At 46.1% G+C, this 20,685-nt stretch overlaps 1 protein-coding gene across 1 annotated transcript in view; it reads right to left on the bottom strand.

Annotated features, from left to right (window-relative positions):
• The window catches only part of VPS8 (VPS8 subunit of CORVET complex), an 84,075-nt gene that overhangs the window by 1,661 nt on the left and 61,729 nt on the right, over positions 1-20,685 (bottom strand). Inside the window, 4 exon segments of the mRNA XM_035899945.1 lie at positions 10,599-10,767; positions 11,423-11,592; positions 12,965-13,045; positions 20,472-20,554. Coding sequence (XP_035755838.1) covers positions 10,599-10,767; positions 11,423-11,592; positions 12,965-13,045; positions 20,472-20,554 — 503 coding nt within the window.

Here is a 20,685-nt window from a genome sequence, read left to right as displayed (position 1 = left end):
GTCCCTTAGTAAACCGGACCCGACAGATGTCATGGTACTGCCCAGCGGTGTCAGCGTTCACAGGGTATGAGCAGTTGGGTACAAGGGTAAGTGTCACCCCAGCAGCACCAGGGCACTTGGTGAAGGCAAATAGAATTGCAAATAGAGGGACCACAGCCGGCAACGAGAGCATGAACGCAAGGAGGGCTGCATACATACTCAAACTGCTTTAAAAGGCATCATTTACATATCCCAGGGAGAGATGACAGAGCATCACAGATTCTTGTAGGTTTGTTCCATTTTATCACATCGCAATGTTTCTATTTTGAATGTTTCTGCTCATATTCCAAAGCAAAAGCATCATCAAGAAACTACAACAGGAGCCAGAGAGAACAGCCTCCCTCATGAGCAGCAATCTGGCATCTGTTGTCTCTGGGGATCTATTTTTAAGGGAACATTCAATGTTCATTCTCAAATATTTTCCCAAAAATACATTTCCCAAGGGCTATTAACCCAAAATGCCACAGTCCTACCAGTGAGTACTGCCTGAAGGTGCATTTGCTTTAAACTCTTCAGCAGTGGATCAAGCCCCACACAAAGAACCAGTATTGCTGCCTTCAAGGCAGGCAGAGGGAGCGTTGCTGTTCCTCTAGAGTCAGGCAGGGTCACCAGGAGTCAGGACCGTCCCCGGTCAGGCACAATCGTGCTCCTCTCTGCACTCACAGGCTCCTACCAGCAGCGAGGCCCTTCTCCCAGGGCAGGCATTCTCCTCTGGGGCTGCAGCGCGTTCGCTGCAACACCCGGCTTGCTTTGTACTTCTGCTTTATGGTGTGTTTAAAGAGCGTGTTCAAAAGCTCTGTGAAGACAACTCCCATTCCTCTTGGGGAAATAAATGCATCCTACAGCAACATGGTGCTCTGTGGGGCACGGCACGCTGGCTCCCAAGCTTCTCTGGAAGAGCTTGCTATCAGCTCCCCACAAGAGCCAGCAAGACTCAGCAAACCCTAGAAAGCGCACACTGATTAATTATCCTAAGCCTGCAATTATCCTAAGCCTGGTGTACGCTGCCATCCAGGTTTAAGGTACAGCTTGTGGCTGCTGCAGCCCCAGAGAAGAGCCCTGTGTCCTGGGCAGAGCTGAGGGCCTCACGGACAAGGCTCCTTCTGAGCAGCCCTGCCCAAAGTGGATGGCAAGCTGTGGTCTGCAAAGGGTAAGGTCTGGGGGCAGAGGGAACAACATTTTGCCAGAGATCACACTGTCTCAGCCGTTGACTCAATTTTTAATCGCTACCCAAGGAATAAGGGAAACCCTGCTGGCAACTGTGCAATGAACATCAACTAAAGTGAGCCACCTTGAAAGGAGGTTACTGTGGACAAAACCTGGAGTGCAAGCACTGTGGGGAGACGGGTGCACCACCACGCAGGGCACCAGCGGCAGCTTCCCCAGGTGACACGACACTCCCTCCCAGCAGCAGCTCTCACCCTGCGGAGGCAGGGCTTGCTGCTCCCCCCGAGAGCCACGCTGTCCCCAGACCTCAGCAAAACTCTTGATCTGGGAATGCTTTACCCAAGACCCCTGGGTTTGTCTCCAATGCTTTCCCACAGGACCTTTAGCTGTCCCTCTCTTCTGGCAGCTCCTCCATCACATGCTCCCTTCCTACCCGGCTCTGAGCAATGCACAGCCGGGGCAGAATCTGGCCACTCCCCTCTTCATCATGTGAATGTCCTAGAGACAGCTCAGAGCTCGTGAGCCCAGGACTGCTCTGGGAGAAGATGCACTGAACCCACAATGGGTTTCCTGAAGCCTGAATCGTTCCTTTACTCTCCTGAAGCCATGTGCATCTTGCCTTCAAGACGTTCATCAGACAGCCTGAGAAGAGAGGAATGTGCCGAGTGCAGATCGCTTATGCTGGAAGCATGTGCTCAAACTAACTTCTTCCCCCTCCAAGGCATTTATACTGTAAATAACTATTTGCTAATCGCCAATCAAGGAGCCAAATGTCCATATTCCCTGCGCACACAGCATAGGCATAGCCTGTGACAGTGAGGGTCACGTATCCACAGCTGGCAGGTTGTACAGGCGCTTCCAAGGGACATGCCAGTCATTCTCACTTGGAAAAAAACCAAAAAAAAGCAAGGAAAAACTGCCCTCCCCAGCTGCTGTGGCCACAGGCATTCAAGGGCAAGGAAAATGCAATATAATTGGCTTCCCCTCTTCTGCTATCTCCCTGCCACGTGTACGTAACTATCAATCAGACTGTTCTCCTGGCTGATGAGCTGAAATATTGCAGGCAATTCTTTCTGTTGTCATGGAAACAACTGCTGTCAGGCCTGTTCCTTTTTTAACCGTGTCACTAAAGGCATGTTTTCATTCAAGAGCTACAGGGAGGCTCTCAGAGTCCAGCATCACCACTCAGGCATTAGTGGAATCCACTTGGCTTGCTCACGCCGCAACACAGCTTCTGCCTCCAGTGGTGCTGCAGGGCCAGCCAGCTCGTTATTGTCTACATGGGTACGAAGCGGTTCGGCACCTCCAAGCCATTTCCAGCCAAATCCTTACGCCCCTCCAGAAAGGCCTTGGACTAGACACAGAACTCAAGAGATGCCATTTATCCCCTTGAGGATCTAGGCCAGCAAGGAGAAGAAAGGTTCCTCTTTGTTTTACAGTTCTCATAGATCCCACCACTATAATGCTAATCTCCATTGCACATTTTGCTTGCGTATATTCCACCCCCCTCTGGTAGTCACCACACAGCCCTCCTAAGCCTGCAATTATCTTTAATTTCACAGCTACAAAATCCATCATCAGCTAGCGCCTAAGCAAAGCAGCTCATACAGCAGTTGTAAGCAGAGGCACCATTAACAGTCACGCCAAGACAGCCATCTAAGTGCTGCCTCTCAGAGCCATACCTTCCACATTACCCCTGGGGGCTGCTCTGTAATACAGGGCAGATGCAGCCAGAAATCCTGGGGAAGGTTTCAGGATTCCTTGGAACAAAAGCAACACCCACCTCCCTCATTTACAGAGCCAAATCCACAAGCAATGGACACCAAGTCCACTTTCTGCCATTCCTCCCCTGCAGCTGGACACTTACTTCACCATGGCTCAAGAAGCCTTACAAGAAGGTACCCAACTCCAGCTTTTTAGTAAGAGCTGAGCCAATTAATGTAAAACTAAGTACAATCTACATCTCTTCTGCAGGATAAGGACCTGCTGTGTTCATGGTACTCCCAGGAACCTGGAACAGTCAACCAAAAAGAGTGCAAGGCAGGCAGCTGCTCTGCTGCACTAGAATGTTGCTAGAATGACGCTAATGTTACAAAATTGTAAATGAACTTCAGAAAACCTCAGGACATCCCTCATAGAACAAGCACATGCTGCTGCAGACCTCTGCAGAGCTACTGCAGAGTAATACACCGCTGCTACGGGACAGGCGCAGACGGGCCGATCACTGCGGAGGTGGAAACAGTCTTGCAGGTCACTCCGGGCAACGTGGCAAGCAGGCAAACCTTTGCTGGGAGGAAGTCCCAGAGCCACTGTAGCTGCATGACAGCAGAAGGTGCTGCTTCAAGACCAGCCTCCACAGCATTTCAACGCTCACCTCTGCTAGCGTGCACAGGAGCGAAACCCCTGGCACTGGGCCCAGCCCTGCCAGCTCCTGTTCGGATGCAGCCCCAGCCAGTACCACCGGGGCTGGCAGTGGCAGGCGAAGCAGGACCTGCTGTCTACAAGTAAACAGAAGCACTGACTCACTGAAGCCCATTGCAGAGCAGCGCTGCTACAGCAGAAGCAATCTGTCACACAGGTCTGCGCTACAGCCCTGTCCTCTGGTCTCTTCAGGAGCAGAATGGGAAAGGCAGATGTCTCTGAATTCCAGTTGAACTTAGCTGAACTTAAGGAGCAAACCTCCCACTCAAGGCACGGGAGACAAGAGAGGACAGGCTTATTTGTGCTCTAGTAGACTCAGTGCTGCTGCGACGCAAGATACTGCAGCGACTGAGGAGAGAGGAGGAAGGAGAACTGTATTAAGTATCTAGAAACACACTGGCACACCTCCATTCTCCCTCTGCTAGCTGGTCTGTTTAGCAGCTTGTGCTTACACCAGGCACTGTTGGCATATTCCCTTGGACTTCCGCTGATGCCTCAGCCCAAGGAGCAGTAATGCTGTTCAGGATTAATTAGACAAACACAAACCCCACACATCCTCACTGGACACTAGGGCCCAGCAGATAAGATATTTATTTATAACATAGCAGGCTTTGAGGGAAGCGCAGCAGCACATGGATTAAACATTACCTAAAGATGATGCACAACAGGCCTGCGCTCAGGCTGATCTCAGTTCAGTGCCTGAACCCAAGAGGACAGAAGCATCACTCATGAAGGCAAATAATTAATTTTCTAAACATGAGCCAAGAGGCTCATGTTGAACAGCATCCCACAAGAGCCAACCACAGAAGACTCAAGAGGTGCAAACTCAATGGCAGGAGTTTGGGGAGAGAAAGGGAAAGTAAAGACGTCCAGAAGGAGGAAGAAGTCCTACTTGGTGTAAGAAGGATTAGTGACGCCTCCTGCCAGAGGCTTATTGACAGTGTGACTCCAAACCTTACAGAAAACCCAAGTGGATGCCTCTGCTGTCTGTCCCCTTCATAGTTCCTGACACCCGTGCAGCAATCTGTTACTGTTGTTTAAGAGGGTTGTTTATAATGTGCTTAAGAACAACTCTGGTCCTGGGGGCTCAGCTGCAGCTGCCCAAGCCTGCCTATGCCCAATTCACACATAAACCAACGAAACATACTGTCTGCATTGTGCAACATGAGGGTTAAAAGGAGAGGGGAAGGAGGCAGGACATGGAAACTGCAGCTTTCCCTTTAAAGGGATTTACAAGAGACGGATGCTCATCTGTCACCTGCATTCCTGAAAGCCACCCACGAAAACAGCCAGTGACCCGCTTGGCTACAGCAAACACCGCTGAACCAGCCATAATTCCCCCTCATACCCTCCCATCTGGGGACTGCAAACTGTACCAAAACCTCAGCTTCTATTTATTTTGCTCCCCTCCTTCAGAGGAAGGTCAGAAGAAAGGACTCATCTACACCCTTCTTAATCCTTTTGGAATGAGCACAAACCACAGAGGTGAGCAGCAGTCGCCCCCACCACAGACAGAGGTTACGACAGCGCAGCACCCTGACTCCAACGTGCGCCAGGTCTGGAAAAGCAGCCTCTCCTAGCAGACGGAAAGTCACACACTTTCTTTCCTGCCTCTGTTCCAAGGCAGATCTGCAAAGACAGGCTGAAAGCTTGTAATTTCACAACGAAGACGTATGTAACGAGCTGTGCCAGTTCCTTGGAGAAGAGATATGTGACTGTCAAGCGCTGTGCTAAGCTACACATAACTATTGGCAACAAGGACTGATGCAGTCTGTGGGAATATCAACAGGTTGCAACAGCCCAGCATCTGTCGCCGTATTTAAATGAGTCTGTTCTACAGATCCTCCTAGATATGAAATGTTTTATTAAAAGGGAGGAAATTTTCATCAAAGCGTAAGAATAGTTTCTTTGAAGTTGAGATGTAAAGTAAAGCAAAGGTTACCCACTGAAATTTTGCCATCTTCCCCAGGCAACCCTAGGAGCGCAGACCAGTCTCAGTGGTCTTCGCTTCAGGCAGTTTGGGAGTCAGCTGTCCTTGCTTCGTGTTAGCCTCTCACCCGTCCTAGAGAGGAAGACTTCCAACTGTGGGCAGTAAGAGGAAACTTCTGCCAGGCTACAGACTGCTCTCGATGAAGGCCAGGGGAAACAATTACAGGTCAGGCTGATTTTCTCAAATAAATCCCCAACAGAACAAACTAACATATGAAAAGTCTAAGAAAATAGTCCATTTTGATTTAAAAGCTGCTAAAGGATAATTGTTTTTGAAATTAGTGTTTTTAAATTTGTATTTTATTTTCAGTTTTAGCTTTGGTGCCAGTCCTCCTCCAGCTGCTAGTTCAGACTCCCACGCTGGGTTTTCTTCTAGCTGAATCATTTTTGTTTCCAATATATTACAAGAAATCTTAAAACACAGACGTTCTGCTGATGAGAAGCCAATGGTACAAAGTGCCTCCCGTTCCTTCCTCACATGGATTTCCTACATGTTGTTGAACAAGTTAAGGACTCTACCAGCAAAACCAACCCCAAAGCTAAAGGTCCGGGCATTTTCTCATTTATGTGGGAATATTTTCTATGGGGGAGAATGCACAATCTTGTAACTGTATGAAATACTAATTATCTGCTTGGTGTCTTTTGAGGGGAAAAAAAAAAAATCACACCTGTGTATTTCCAAAGTTATAAAGCCCTTGGAAAATTTTGATACTGTTGGGAGTCAAGCTAATAACTGATGGTCACCATTACACCGAAAACAGTAAAATCAACTCTGTCTACCAATTGATGGAGGTCATGTAACATTTGTCTAGCTCTAAAATAAGTATTGGCAAAAAAAAAAAGTCCTAAACCTTCATTCTTACCCAACAGAAAGCACGCAGATGTGCTGCAGAAGGGTGTTCAACATCTCTGTTCAACAATACAGTGTGGTACCAACACCTCACAGGGGGAAGTCGGTCAGGGAGCTCTGTGTTCGATGGAAGGCTGAGTTGCAAGGGGGCCACTGGTGGGAGGCTGCAGAACAGAGCTCAAAGGTAGAGTCTGACAAACTGGATTAACTACAGATCACGTTCATTGTCCATCCTGGCGTGAGTTGGCAGGATTAAACTCCTGAATAAAACATATTTGCCATCTGGAGAGCTCTAACAACGGCGCCCTTAGAACTCACGTGTGTTCTCAAACGCGGAACAACCGGAGCACGACAGCTTAGGGGTTCATGCTGCTTTCTGCAGAACTTATGGCCCAAGAGCCAAGGCTGTGTTCCTCTCCCTGATCCCCATATGTAGGCTGGCAGAATAAATAGGAAACACAAACTAGCTCACTGTAACAAGGCAAATCAGTTTTGGAGATCAATGACTAAGATATCAGGACTATTTCACTTACGTATTTAGGCAGGAGCCCAGCTCCTGTGCTTTCACCTAATATGTCTCAGTTAACTTCAAACACCACAATGCAAAAAGATCATCGTAAGTTTCAAATTGGATTATAAAAGCCACCACAAACACAGCAGCTTTCATTTCTTTTAACACTCATTTATGGTATGAGGTAAGGTAAGGAGGATGGGAAAGATGATCGGTTTTGACGCAGAAGATTACCCTTGGGAAGACAGCAAGGTTTAGGGGATAACACAGAAAGCATGACCTTTTGGTCACAAAACCAGAGGGAAAGCCCCTTTGCCTTTCTCTTGCTACTCCTCTTCGCTGGGGCAGAATGTCTCAAGCCCCCACGACAGCAAGGCTTCATTTAAAGCAGTGCTCTAACAGTTCAGTGCTGGCTTGTGGCATCTCTCCGCCTCCCCCAGTTTCAAGGCGATTGCTACAGAAGTCACGCATGCAAAGCAGGGACAGAGAAAACACTGTCTGTTGGGCTGTCGTTTCACATCTAAATCTCAACAACATCGCACAATTCAAACTGACAGTCTTTGTTTCAACAGAGCAGAATTGGTACTATGAAATGCACTCCAGATGCTCAGTGGCATTTCTCAGTATGAATCTATTCCTAATTCAAGGCTTGCTAAGAAAATAAATACCTAAACTGAAGATTTCACTATGGGGAAAAAAAATAAAAAATCCACCACCACACTAGATTTTGCCAAGAGACAGACTAAGCAGTTGCAAATACCATCCCCACAGATCTAGAAGCAAAATGTCCCAGAAGCTGCCGAGCTGGCTCTCCGGGGTGTAGGGGAGGCCGGGCTGGAAGCACAGCTGCATTAGCTAACCTCCCTCTGGGATCTCCTGTTGGTTGCTTGCAGAAACACCAGCTGTGGAAGCAAGAGCAGCTTGACCAACACAGACCTCTGGGTCTGCCCAGCGTCAGCAGAGACGAGGGGGAAAGCAGAGAAGCCTTTCATCAGGGAGCTGCAGCACCAGAAGGCTGAACAAACCTTGTGACAAAGAGAAACAAATCCCTTCTGTGCCTGGGTGGCACCAGAGACCAGTGACCGCTGCTACCTTGGACCCAGGCTGAGAAGGACCCTTGGGAACACGTGAATCTGGCGCAGGGTGGGGAGGAGCCCTGCAAGTCTCCCCTTCCCTTCAGTCCCTTTGCTTGCCCGCACCTTCCAAACAGACCTCGAAACTCCGCACAGACCGCTGGTCATGTCAAAGCAAGCACAGGGAGCTTAGCTGTTCTCATGCTTAATTATCTGCTTAAATTTACTTGAGGCTGCACAAGACCAAACCCTGCCAGGACAGCATGCACCAGCCTGCCTCCAGAAAGCACTTCCGTGCTCTGGTAACCCCCCTTGCCCTTCTGCTTTTGGCTCCAGAGGAGCCAGGCAATAAGCACATCCATCTCCTGCGCTTCGCGTTCCCAGCACTTCCCCCAGACAAAAAAGTCTGTTCTGTAACTCAGACTGCTGCCCGGCCAGATGAATCGCTACCTCACAGGGTTAATTAACACTACTGAGCAGCAATCGTTAAGCAAACAAACTTCCTGGAGAAGCTAGAGATTTTACAGTCCCTTGCCAAGCCTAAATATATTCAGCTTTTTAAAGATCTGACTGCGCAACAGTTTAATCACACGCGAGTACAACAGTTAAATATTATAATTTAAATAAATGAGGAACATCACAAACTTGGAGAGGATCTGGGACATCGGGAGGAGGAGGTGGGGGGCTCGAAGCAGGGCTTGGGCTCTGGTGAGCCAGCGCCAGGCTCTGCCGGCCGGCCATGTGCGGAGCAGGAAGCGATGGGCTTCTCTGCCAAGAGCAGGTGACAGCCAGCAGGGAAGCATCCAGCACTCTCAGATGGTCTGGCACGGACATTTTCTAGCGAGTGCTCAATGATCCGTGCTGTAACCCCTTTTCTTCCCCATCCAGCCTCTCCATGTCTCCCTTTAAGCCCCGAGTCCCAGCCAGCCCCTCAATTCTACAGACAGATCAGCTAAATAAAGGGAAGCATCTTCTCCTCCCTGCCCCGATCATTCCTGTGTCATCTGGAGCGTTTTCCACTTCATTCTGCCACGGGCTATGTCCAGACTGGTATTAAAGGAGGGACACGGGGGCTCTCTGACTGACTAACCCATGAGAAATCCAGTGATAACCAAGTTGTAAGGCACCTGTATAAAATGTCAGGCACTTTAATGATGAATGTGATTCTAGTGCTTAATTTTGCCTTTAGCTTTTAAAGTTAAACCAGGTCCGTCACAACCATTTGCACACATTCTTTTGGAGCAGAAGTGGAGAGGGTAAAATACAGCGCTGCCGAATCTGCCCAATATCAGAGCCAGTATCCGTATTTCACTGTAGCAGGATAGTACACAAAATGACATGCATTTGTAAGCTGGCTGTTTGGACCACAGTTGATTTACAATCTCCTGGGAAAGCTTTTCTTTCTGTCACCATATAAGAAACTAACACAATTTGACTGCAAAGATTGCATTGCGCTCCATACATTCCTCAGAGATTACTTTTCCCCCAAGTCTCCCTTCAAGCAGGAAGCTTCTTTTTTTGTTAATACAGAAGCTGATGGAAGTTGACTAATGCTGTTAGCTATCTTTTGATCAGAATTGATTTGGCAGAAATTGAAATAATCTGCTAGAAGAAAACTAGAGTACTGCTATAAAAACGTACTCCAAGATTGAATTACTTTGGTTTCAGAAGTGGAAAAGTGTTGCTTTGCATGAATCTGTGTGGTGACAAATGTACAAAGTACCTTGAGGCATTTAGGAACAAACCCTCATCAGTGAGTGCCTTTGCTGGAACACGGGGCAGCAAAGTTCAGCTCCGGGGCAGCAAAGTTCAGCTCCCCACGGTGCAGTGTCCCTAAAAGACGTCTCCAAGAAGCTACCTGCCAGTTTTGTTTACCATCCACAGTACCATGCCAGGGAAAAGACAGAAGCATGCATATTGAGGCTGGATTTCTGTTTGAGTTAGGGATGGTGAAACTTCTTGCACAAACATACTGACAATAAATACAAACTAATTATCTGTTCTCTCACCTAAATCCAGCTGCATCAGTCTTGTTTACACACAAGCTCCTTAAAACATTGTGGAAACACTTAGTGAGTCAAATCAATTCCAGATCTTTTACCCAGGGCCAGGTTACCTGACATCAGGTAGAACGGAGGCTCCACGATCCAGCCACAAGGAACAGACCAGTTTTTAATATAAGTTTTATATAAAACACTCCTAAAATAGTTTGAAAGGAGCTGTCCCCAACAGCCCATCCCAGGCTCTCACAAACAAGACAAAGCAGTGGATGCATCTACGAGGCAACCAGCTGCAAGCATCCAGCTTCCCCTCACGCTGGCTAGCAGTTCCCAGACCTTCTGGATGAACACATTTCCATTGCTTCCACAGCTCTGTATACCCATGGCAAAACCAAAATGACTTTCATAAACATGACTAGTTAGCTGCTGATACTGTTTGACAGTTAGTGATCCGTACTGGAAGCAAAGACAGACATGAGAACGAAGTGATGAAGTCTATAAGCACTGCTTGAAGTTTACTTGAAGAGAAACTGCCTCACAAACCTTACCTGTGCCAAGGATGCTCCGCTTCCTTTTTTTAGCTGTGAGAAGTTCTCGCTCAGTTTTCCTCCCTTGTTACTTGAGTTGCATTTATAGCACATCCACCTCATCAGGCCTTTGGTTACTGTCCCACACTCTTTACTCAGCAGACACAGCGAATGGTACAAGTGGCCACAGCTGTAAAGAGAAGAGAACTCTGCTAGCTGCTTGAAAGCTGGGTAACGCAGCCCGACAGCTCTACACTTTGGAGGGGAAATCACTGGTCAATGGAAAACAAGGCTGCTGATCTGTAAATATGGATCAGCAGTGTATACGCTCCCCTCACACCCCCACACCCTCCTGTAGTATTTCTAGACTTGCAAAAATAACAGTAGATGTCCATTTGCTAATACAGCTACAGATCATAATACTAAGGTAATAAAGATCTTATTTTACAGCCACCTGGTCACAGACAGGAATATTGGAGATGCCTACAGAGTACAGAGTCAGGGCTGCAGCAGATCCGAGATGTACAAATACAGGCAAATGAACCCAGGGTGCTGCAACTGCACAAACTGCATTGCCAGGCAAGATGACAGAAACTGACAGATTACTGAGCAGCTCCCACAGAACTGTAAGGAAATTTTTTCCAGCGGAGACAGGGCTGGCCACATGCAAAGAAGGCTGGCTCTGATGGGCTCGATCAGCCAGTGCAAGGGAGCAGGGATGCATGCTCACAGGAATACATATGATTACTTGTGCAAGTCAAAGATGAGTACCTTTTTTCTTTTTTTCCCCCCCCTTTTAAAACTACTAACATGATCACAGCTGTGACCCTACCCCTTAACTTTACCTGAAAACAATGATTTCATCAGCAGTTTCTTGCCGCCTTTTGTACTGCTGTAGACAAATGCAGCAGTAATCCTGCTTTGGGGTAAGCCCTCTAGTGACAGAAGCTCTTAGGTTACACAGAGACCAGTGGAGATCATGGTTTAAAAGATTCGTAGTCGTCTCTAAAAGGGTCTGGGTGGAAGACAACATGCAGAATAACAAGGTCATTTTCTCATCTCCAGACTGCAGAAACTCCATACCAATCAAGTCTTCATAACAAGCAGCTTAGCAGATTACTAAGAGCAAAAGCAACCCAACAAAATTGCTTCTCTTTATATGTTTTCTAGCTGCTGCCCTCAAAATACTTATCCTTTCATCACATGTTAATGGAGGCAATACTTTTTCACTTTTAAATAGATAAGTCCTTTATTGATTTTTGTCAGAGCATTAAGAGAGACATGGTAGGCTCATTTGTCATCTTCCATACCAGACCCCTGTTTTTTTCCCCCCTCTACCTGTTAAGCTACTGCTTACATCCCCCATTTTAAGAGAAACGTGCTGATAAAAATCAAAGCCCAAATGAACTATCGCAATTAAAATATGAAAAACCCAGTAAACTTCTCACCTCCTAGTTCTTCCCAACTGAGATTTCCATTTCTGAAGAGCCTACCCTTAGTTTTTAGTGATCAGTGCTTCTTTCAGCAACAACAGGTATCAGGCATGGCTGCTCTGCTCCACGATCTACCCATGCTCTGTAGCAGTGACTCACAAAAGGCTGCAGAGGTTGCACCAGTGGTTCACATCTGGCCTAGTCCAGATGTGACACACAGCTTGTACCAGACAACTGCCAGGCAATGACAGATGACCTGTGCTGCTTGGAGCAGACCCTCACCTTAAGAGATAACGGCTCTTTATGTTCAGCCCTCTACAGTAAAGCTATTTCTCATTTTATTTTTAAATTGGATGCTGCCGCATGGAAGCCTGAGCAGTAGCTAGGATGGCAGTGCCATATCATAGGCAGAACAAGAGAGGGTGAGTCTGGAGGAAGACTACACAGTCTGTTTTGGGGAAAAGTGAGATTTAGAAAACTGCTGAAGTTTGGAGACTGCCTGGGATTTGAGACTGGACAGAGAAAGGCAGGAGTGAGATAAAGGTGATATTGGGTGACAAAGGAATTGCAGCATTTACCACTGGGAAGTGGCAAACCAGCCTATTTTACAAGGCACTTATTTTAAACCCCATAAAAGACAAAACATACTGGGTTTGTGCCGTTGAATCCCTAACTGCAGGATGAGCTGGAGAAAAAGCAGATGTTTATCCTTCCAGTATATTTAACATAAAACTGAACAACAGAGGTGTTCAACATCACCATGTACCTGCCAGTCCCTTCACTTGCAATCTGTCTGAGCAATACAAACTCATTCCCCTTCCCCCAGTCACACAAATAGAAATCACTTGCATGTCCATTTACTTTGCCCTACAAATGAGAGCGCGCAGTAGGTGAGATAGCTGAAAGTAATCCCTCTATACAGCAGCAGACGGAAAAGAAATGCATGCAACTTACTTGTTCATAGTTAAAAGTGTCTAGCATTCCCAGGACAAGTCCTTGAATTTCTCCAAGTTTCCCTTTTCCATAAACTGGATCCTGTATGAAGAAATGAAAAGCTGCAGCTGAATCACAGGATGTGACCATTCTGGCTTTTTTGTAGTAATTTTTTTTTCCTCCAGATTGGCATCACGAATGGAAGTTATGACTCCAGATTTAAAGATGCTGTACATGTATGAGGACAGCAGAATAATCCTATGTATTGATGGGAAAATTGGTAAATAGCAACACTGAGCAGATGACATCATCAATACTGTGCTTGGGTCAAAAGACTTCAAATGTGACCTTGGAAGCTTCATTCAGGAGATGCAAGAGCTGACTGGAGAGCTCATTTGAGGAGCATCAAAGAAAACAGCAGAAAACACCCTGCAGTGACACAAGAGGTATCAACTCCGTCTGTGCGGCTGCCTGACACCGGCTGCTACGGGTGTCTGCTGGTCAGGGAACTCCTGGGCTGCCTGCAGGCTTTTGCCCAGGTCAGAGGGTAATTCACTCTTCAGTCCCCATGCATCCACAGGTCACCCCGAAGCTCATTCAGAATCTCATCAGCTGCAGGTTGAGGGCACAGAGATCCAGTGGGCTGTGCAGCTGCACAGCAGCATGCAGGAATCCTGGGCAATCCTGGTCTCTCATCCCAGATGACAGAACATCACCTAGGGAACAGGGGCCTGGCAGGCTCTTCTGCTGCTGGAAGGATGATTTCCACATGCCCCGAGCAGCTTTATTTCCATGTCCTAGCGGGGCAAGTGAAGGGTTGTGGTACAAGTCATTGCCCTGGTGTATTGCAACCACCTTCCTTAGGCCTGCTCCAAACCACACATCCCCTTCTCCTCCACAGCCACGCTGGCACCCTCTGAAGCATCCCTCAGTGCAGGACAGGAACCCTGGTCTAGGACATGTCTCCCTGTTCTGGGGTGAGCTTAGAGAGGAGCCCTTTGGTAGCTGCTCTCCATGACACTGCACAGCCTCTCAAACAGGCAGAGATGGGCAAAGCACTGGAATTGGGGAGACTTCTGCAACACCCTTCCCTCCTGCTGGGCCCTATTGCACAACAGGAGAGCAGGCTCCTGCTCATGGGCACAGTGGATCACGCCAGGAAATACTGCTACCCAACAACCAGCATGGTGAGAGTTTGCTGACAGCTCCTAGCAGCCACCAGCGCTAGCAGACACTAGGACAGAACTGACCCTGAAAGACCTCTCCATGCAGTTGCAGAGGTGTCCTGTCCCCTACTAACATGCAACATGGCATCACTTCCAACACGCACGTGCCAGGAATGCAACCTCCTCCTACTTATCTTTGCAGCAACAGCAGGATGGGACTAGAATGCAACCCAGTGATAGTTTGCTACAGAAGATGCCCTGCAAGCTGCTAGCTAACCGACTGGGATCCAGCCAGTCTTTGTGAGTTTAACATAAACAGGGAACAAGGAAGAGGAGTCAGAATAGTAGCAGGATCTACTACTGGCTACTGCAGTTCTGTCTCTGTGGCCCAGACAGTCTGATCTGCAAAAGAGCAAGGCTGTGCCCTCCCCACCCCGAACTAGCGCCAGCAAGGCACAGACATGCCTATAATCAGAACGAGTCTATTCAGGAAGGCCTCAAAAGAAGATCAGGGGAATTCGTCTCTGCGTAACACACAAATCCCTGAGGATGACGGACAGTCATTGAATTGGACCTGGGAAAAAAGCATTTTGCCCTGCTGGGAGGCAGTGGAAGGACACTGGGGGAAGCCTGCTGGAAGCTGAGAGAAGATGATTGGTGGAATGGACAAGACATTGGCAAAAAGAGATAGACTGGCAAGATGTGAAAAGGAAACTAACCTAGAGAGCAGAAAAATGATGGAGACACAGTGGAAACAGGAACAGGAGTAGCTGGATGAACAACCTCTGGATGTGATGCATGAGAAAAGGAGTAGGAGCAAGGCTGATTCCACGCTGGGACTGAGAGCAAGGGAGAGAAAGGAGAATCAAGAGTGACAAAGCAATTTGACAAAGACAACTTAAGTAGCATGGAAGTTACACTGCAAGACACCCAGAGAGATCACCAGAACCGCTACAGAAAGCTTGTCAGGCAATTTTTGAACAACAGTCTTCAGAGGAAATGTGACAGGCAGAAATGCCAATGTTCAAGCCTAAATAAAAATAGCGCTGAGTAACAGCACTTGAGTCAAAACCAGCTGCGCATTTGGAATATACAGAAGAGATCGACATGCTGCAGAGGCTACTGTTTTGCTAGGTGAACGGTACAGCCTCAAACAACATTTAAGTTTTCTTCTGTGTGCATAATTTAAAAGCAGCAGCATAGGAAGTACACTATGCTGCGTCACCGTATGAATTATGGAGGGCAAGAGGGAACTCAGGACTTCCAACGCAGCATGTACGTGATCCATAACACAGAGCAAGTTATTTTTGTATCCACCAGATACTCACTCTTGTAAAGCACTCCAGGATATGGCCAAGGAGACCCAAAGAGGTAACTCTCAAACCGTACAGACACAACCATTTACATAAAGCAACTCAAGCATGCCAAGCTGCAAGTAGAGACTTTCAAAGCAATTTGTTTCTTGTCTGGATAGAGAGAGAAGAGGAAGAGGAGATATGAAGAAGAGAGAAGAATAAAAAAGCCTCCTACAGCTTTGCAGAGGAGGAATGTGAGTCTGAGGGCCAACTTTGAGTTGCTCATTTTTTCTCAAGTCATGCTTGATGATCTCTAAAAAAATGGCAGGTAGGAAGAGAATAGGCTTTTCTCCAAAGAGGCGGCATGTGGTCTAGCAAAGCCTTACACCGAGCCTGGCACTCAAGTGCCAATGGTGAAGTTCATGCACATTTCCTGCCAGCAGCCATTAGGCAGTGCTTCACAGCCCTGGGTCGCAGCCGTCTACCTGCCTTCAGCATGAAATCCAGAGCTGTAATTTCACTTTTCCAGCAAGTTATAATGCTTTCTTCCAATTTGCTGGTTTCAGCCCCCACAAAATTTACAGTCAAAAGAGCCTTGTGGGATCAATTACTTTTATGGAGGAATATGTTTCATTAATTCCACCTTATAAAATTTGCCTCAGTTTGGGATTTAAGCATGCTCCACATGCACTGTACGGGATGGCACATTAATAACGGCCAGTTGCACCAAGCCAGGAACAGATCACAGCTACTGGTTCCAGGCTGGTATTTCCCTGGGGACACAGCAACACTCAGCATGGTAAGCCAAAGCCAAACTCACTGCCCAGTGCTGCTACCAATAAACAGATCGGGAAAAGCTGGCAGGTATCCAGATGCAAGCCAGAGGTGCTCATGCAGCCTTTCAGCCCGTTGCGTCTCCTCCATTTCTAATTTCTTCCCAGGTCTGGGAAATAGCACTTTCTTTGCAAAGAGCTCTTACAGAACTGTGCTAGTAAATGCACTATGAACTCAGAAAATGCATTCACTTGCAGCATGTTCCATCTGCAAGGGGACAGAGCAACTATTGTACATAAAACTAACCCCAGCGTTGACTTTCGGGAATGGAAAGAAAACAACAGGCAGAGCCCTTAGCAGGGGCAGAAAAACTTCACACAAAGGCTTTCTGGATCTTTCTGCTTCTACTCGGGGACAGTTTTTAGAGATTCCTTCTTTCCCCACTTTGGGGTTCCTACAGGTAGATTTTAAATTTCTGGCTTGTCCAGTTCTCCATTTTGTAGGAGGCATCAGCTGCATCTACTTACAAAATATTCATGAAGGATTACAGATTTGTAAGGGAATTAACACTCAACCTTTCAGCCCTCTTCAGACAGCATTCACATTCTTAATGACATGGCATTTTTCTTAATGCTCAAGAAGATTCCTCTAGTACCCTCTCCAAATACAGTTATTTCAGACTTCCTATTTAATAAATAACTTTACAACATTAAGGATGAGCAAGAACATAAATAGATCAATGCTTATTTCATATAACTTCAATTATACAAAGTTGAATCAATATGCTGTAATAGGTAGGCTCCTGGCATCTGCCTGTTTTCTGTGAAAGCTGTGGAGTCTGGTCATAGCCCTTTGCAAGGTGCCCTTTAGCAAAGCATTTTGGTTGCTAAGTTAACATTTGCATAAGGTATAATCTGTAAGCAGTTAAGCTTCCAGAAGAGGAAGAAAAACAGTCCACTAGAACTGGAATGCTCTAATTCCTTTTCAGAAAAGGCAAGATAATCTACCTCAGTTTATTGATGTCATCCACCTTACAAAAAAATCCCCCGGCTAATTCCTGGGCAGCTGTTCTACCTGCCAGATCTGCAGCTCCAGTGCATCTATGCTCTACCACCAAGACTTGACCTCTATTGCAACAGCTTTTGAGGGCATTTTCAGACAAGCACCACTTACAATTCTGTGTTTTACAGAAATATTTTGAGGGCTTGGGAAAGGCTGTATGTTCTCCAGGGCCCAGAAGAGCTGGTTTAAGAATTTACTTACGGTCACAGTTAAAGTGGCATGTCAATAACGTTTTGAAGGAGGCCCTACATACTGCTCGGAGCCAAGACAGAATGGTTTGGCACCAGGGTTTAGAATTTTACATGGCTTCAAAGAGCAACAACACAGCTTTGCAAAAGGAATCCTCACCCAGGGCTAACAAAATAGAGATCTTTCTAGCTGAGAAAGCTGTTGAGACAGAGTGTTCTGGGGAAACACCACGCAAGCATGACATGTTGTGATTCTTCCCTGCAGGGCACTTAAATGGCATTCCCAGAAAATCCACGGAAGCAGCTGACAGGTTACACTACACAGGGAGGCAAAAAATCCAGTGCTTCCCGCCATCTAACATAGGGGGAGTTGCTGTCCTGATCTCAAACGTGGTAAGAGTTCAGAACCCCTGAACATGTGAGCTGGGCACTCAAAGACACGGCCACACAGTAAGACATACTCATCACCATCACCGACATCAACTTCCCAGCTGAATTCAAAGCAACATCCTTCCAAGGGCCAAGCTGAGCACCAAATTAAAATCCAAAGAAAAACTCCCACAGGCATCTGGTGCGAGCCCTGAAGCAATAGTTTATACAACACAGCTACAAACACACAAGCAAAAGTGACCTAGAGCAATGCAATACCAGACATAAAGGTTGGTGTGAATGCAGTGGGAATGGAAATGTGTTTTAAGCACAAGAACAAAGGGTAATAAAGGATGCTGTTCCCAGCTGCAAAGCTGAGGAGGGTGTCCAGCCTGAAGGCAGCAGACTGATAAGAGCCCAGCGCAGACAAGTTATCAGTGGAAGACCCCATCTCCTAACATGAGGAGGATGACAAGTTTGCAGAATATCACGCACTGTATTTTTCTGGTAGCCCAATAGGAGAACAGACTACAGACATGTATTTCAAACCTGGGTTCCAAACAAGGGAAAACAAAATGCACGGCAATCTGGCCTATGATTTATGGAAGCTTAAGTGAGATTCAGAGGCAAAAATCCACCTTGTAACAGCCAGCAACTTCTAAAGGACATAACTAAGCTCTCATCGTCAGTCAGAGGAACCCCAGAGATGCAGTAAGGTGCTGACACAAACGACTCTATTGCCCACAAATGATCCAGGTAAGATCACTCATTCCCATACATCTTAGGTGTTTGCAAATACATGAGTGCAATTGAGTGAATGAAATCTATAAAAGAATGAGTGTCAAGAAGCAAAGTCAACTTATTTAGACATCCTGTAAATAAATACCACCTTCCCTTCCATAGATCTTCTAATGAGTTTTATGACACTATTTTCCCCACACCTGTTTCTGAGCTACAAGGTACCAGTTACTACTCCTGTTTTATGAAGTTCTGACACTAATGTTCATTACCTGGAATTCAGTCCGTCTCACTGAATGCATTTTAAGAAGCCATCATCTCTCCCCATTTTTTGTTCTAGCCGTACAAAAACATCTGCCTTCTTAAATCACTTGTTTTGTCAGACTGAATTTGTAAGGCTGACCAGGGAAGTAAAATGAGCAGGAGCAATTTCCCCCTGCCTCCAAACCCAGTGACCAGTTGCACATGCTGCTTTAAATAACGTCTTACACATTTCTGTCCCAAGTAAGAGTACTTCACCCAACACGCCATAAGCATCCCGTTATCCTTTGCAATAGTGCCATCACACTAACCATTTCCCTGTACAACTGAAAATACATTTCACTCATCTGTTGCCTCCAGGACATGAATGCCAGCCTCTAGAAAAGGGTTTTTCTATTTCTGCTAAAAGAGTCTGTAAGAACAGAAATGGGATTAAATATTTGAAGACTGCAAACAAGAATTTCTTTTCTTCCCAAGGGAGAACAGGATCTTCCTCCACACTGTAACACCTCCCAGCTGTGCTATCTTCACAGCGGTTGCTGGTTTGCCTCTCACCCCATTTTGGTAATTCTCAACATAACCCAGGAAAGCCTTCCTGTCAACCTCCCCACTTACTCATTCGCAGCTTCTGTATTATCTCCTGCCTACGTTAAACATCAAACAAAGCTCAATAGGAAACTCTGTATCTAATGCCCCAGTTAAAACTAGGCAAAGTTATTGAAGAGGAATTAAGTTTGCTTGACACTTTCTACCTTTGATAAAACCATATTTCATTTGATCATGCTTTCTATCCACCCCTTTACAACATTTTTCACTGTCTTTAATTATGACTTTTTCCAAAATCCAAGACTGTGCATAATACCAAGATCAAACTAATAGGTTTCTAGAGGTGTGTGCTTATCCTGTGAAGACTGTAAGCCCTTTTCTACATTTTCTTCTCTCATCTGGAATAGACACCCTGAAGAGTAATTCAGCACTTTCTCAACCCTTCAATCATTCCAATACACAATGCAGACAATTACGCTAATTCATTTACTGCATTTCTCAAGGTTTGCTGTTAAATCCCAACCTCATGTTTCGTCTATTTTGCAAATTAACAAATTGTATCCGCTTATGATCATTCAACCCAAAATCCCATTTTGAGATCAGCTCTTATACAAGATGTTTGCTGCTCACTAACCAACATCTCTAAAATAATACATTGCACCATCAATCAATACGGCCCAGTCTTGATCTCATTCTCCAAAGCCTACAAACTTTGCTTTAGTGTTTTCACAACTGTCCATCCCAGAGCCTTAGCTAAATGGCTTTCAACAAATTTAGTTCCAAGTTTTGAGACATTCATAGTGGCTTTGCCCCTAAAACTGCTAAGTTTCAGTTCAAAGTAATTGCAACCTCTGAGATCATATTTTATTTGGTTTGTAGAAATTACCTCAATTATCTTCTCACAGGTCTATGTGTTCCCACGTCTCCTCAGAGCATCAAGTCTTCCAGGTCATTCTATCAGCTTCTCCAATGTATATCTCACCAACTGAACTTTTAGTGAAATACTCTGAACCAATGAGCTAATCTGATCTTAAACGACATGGAAACTGCTATCGCATCAGGAGCGTGTTCAGCTCTTCCCAATAACTGAGTGGCACAGCTTGGTAAAAACTTCTCTTCAGAAACTTACCTGTAGAATTCTCTGCAGGATTGAAGGAAGAGCAATAAATGCAGCCATGTTGTTCAGCACTTGCATTGTCAAACTCTTCAAAGCTGAAATATCAAACATAAAGGCCACCGGCAGTTCATTAGGATTCAAGGAGTAAAGAGAGATCAATCTTTCAGATTAAGATAGTTTTATTTCAGTTCATGTTTTCTAGTTTGAAAATGGTATTTATATTTTT

Source organism: Egretta garzetta, unplaced genomic scaffold, assembly GCF_000687185.1.
Source record: "Egretta garzetta isolate BGI_Z169 unplaced genomic scaffold, ASM68718v1 scaffold448, whole genome shotgun sequence".
Classification (NCBI taxonomy): domain Eukaryota; kingdom Metazoa; phylum Chordata; class Aves; order Pelecaniformes; family Ardeidae; genus Egretta; species Egretta garzetta.
Note: the sequence above shows the minus strand (reverse complement) of the source record. Positions and strands in the feature narration are given on the sequence as shown.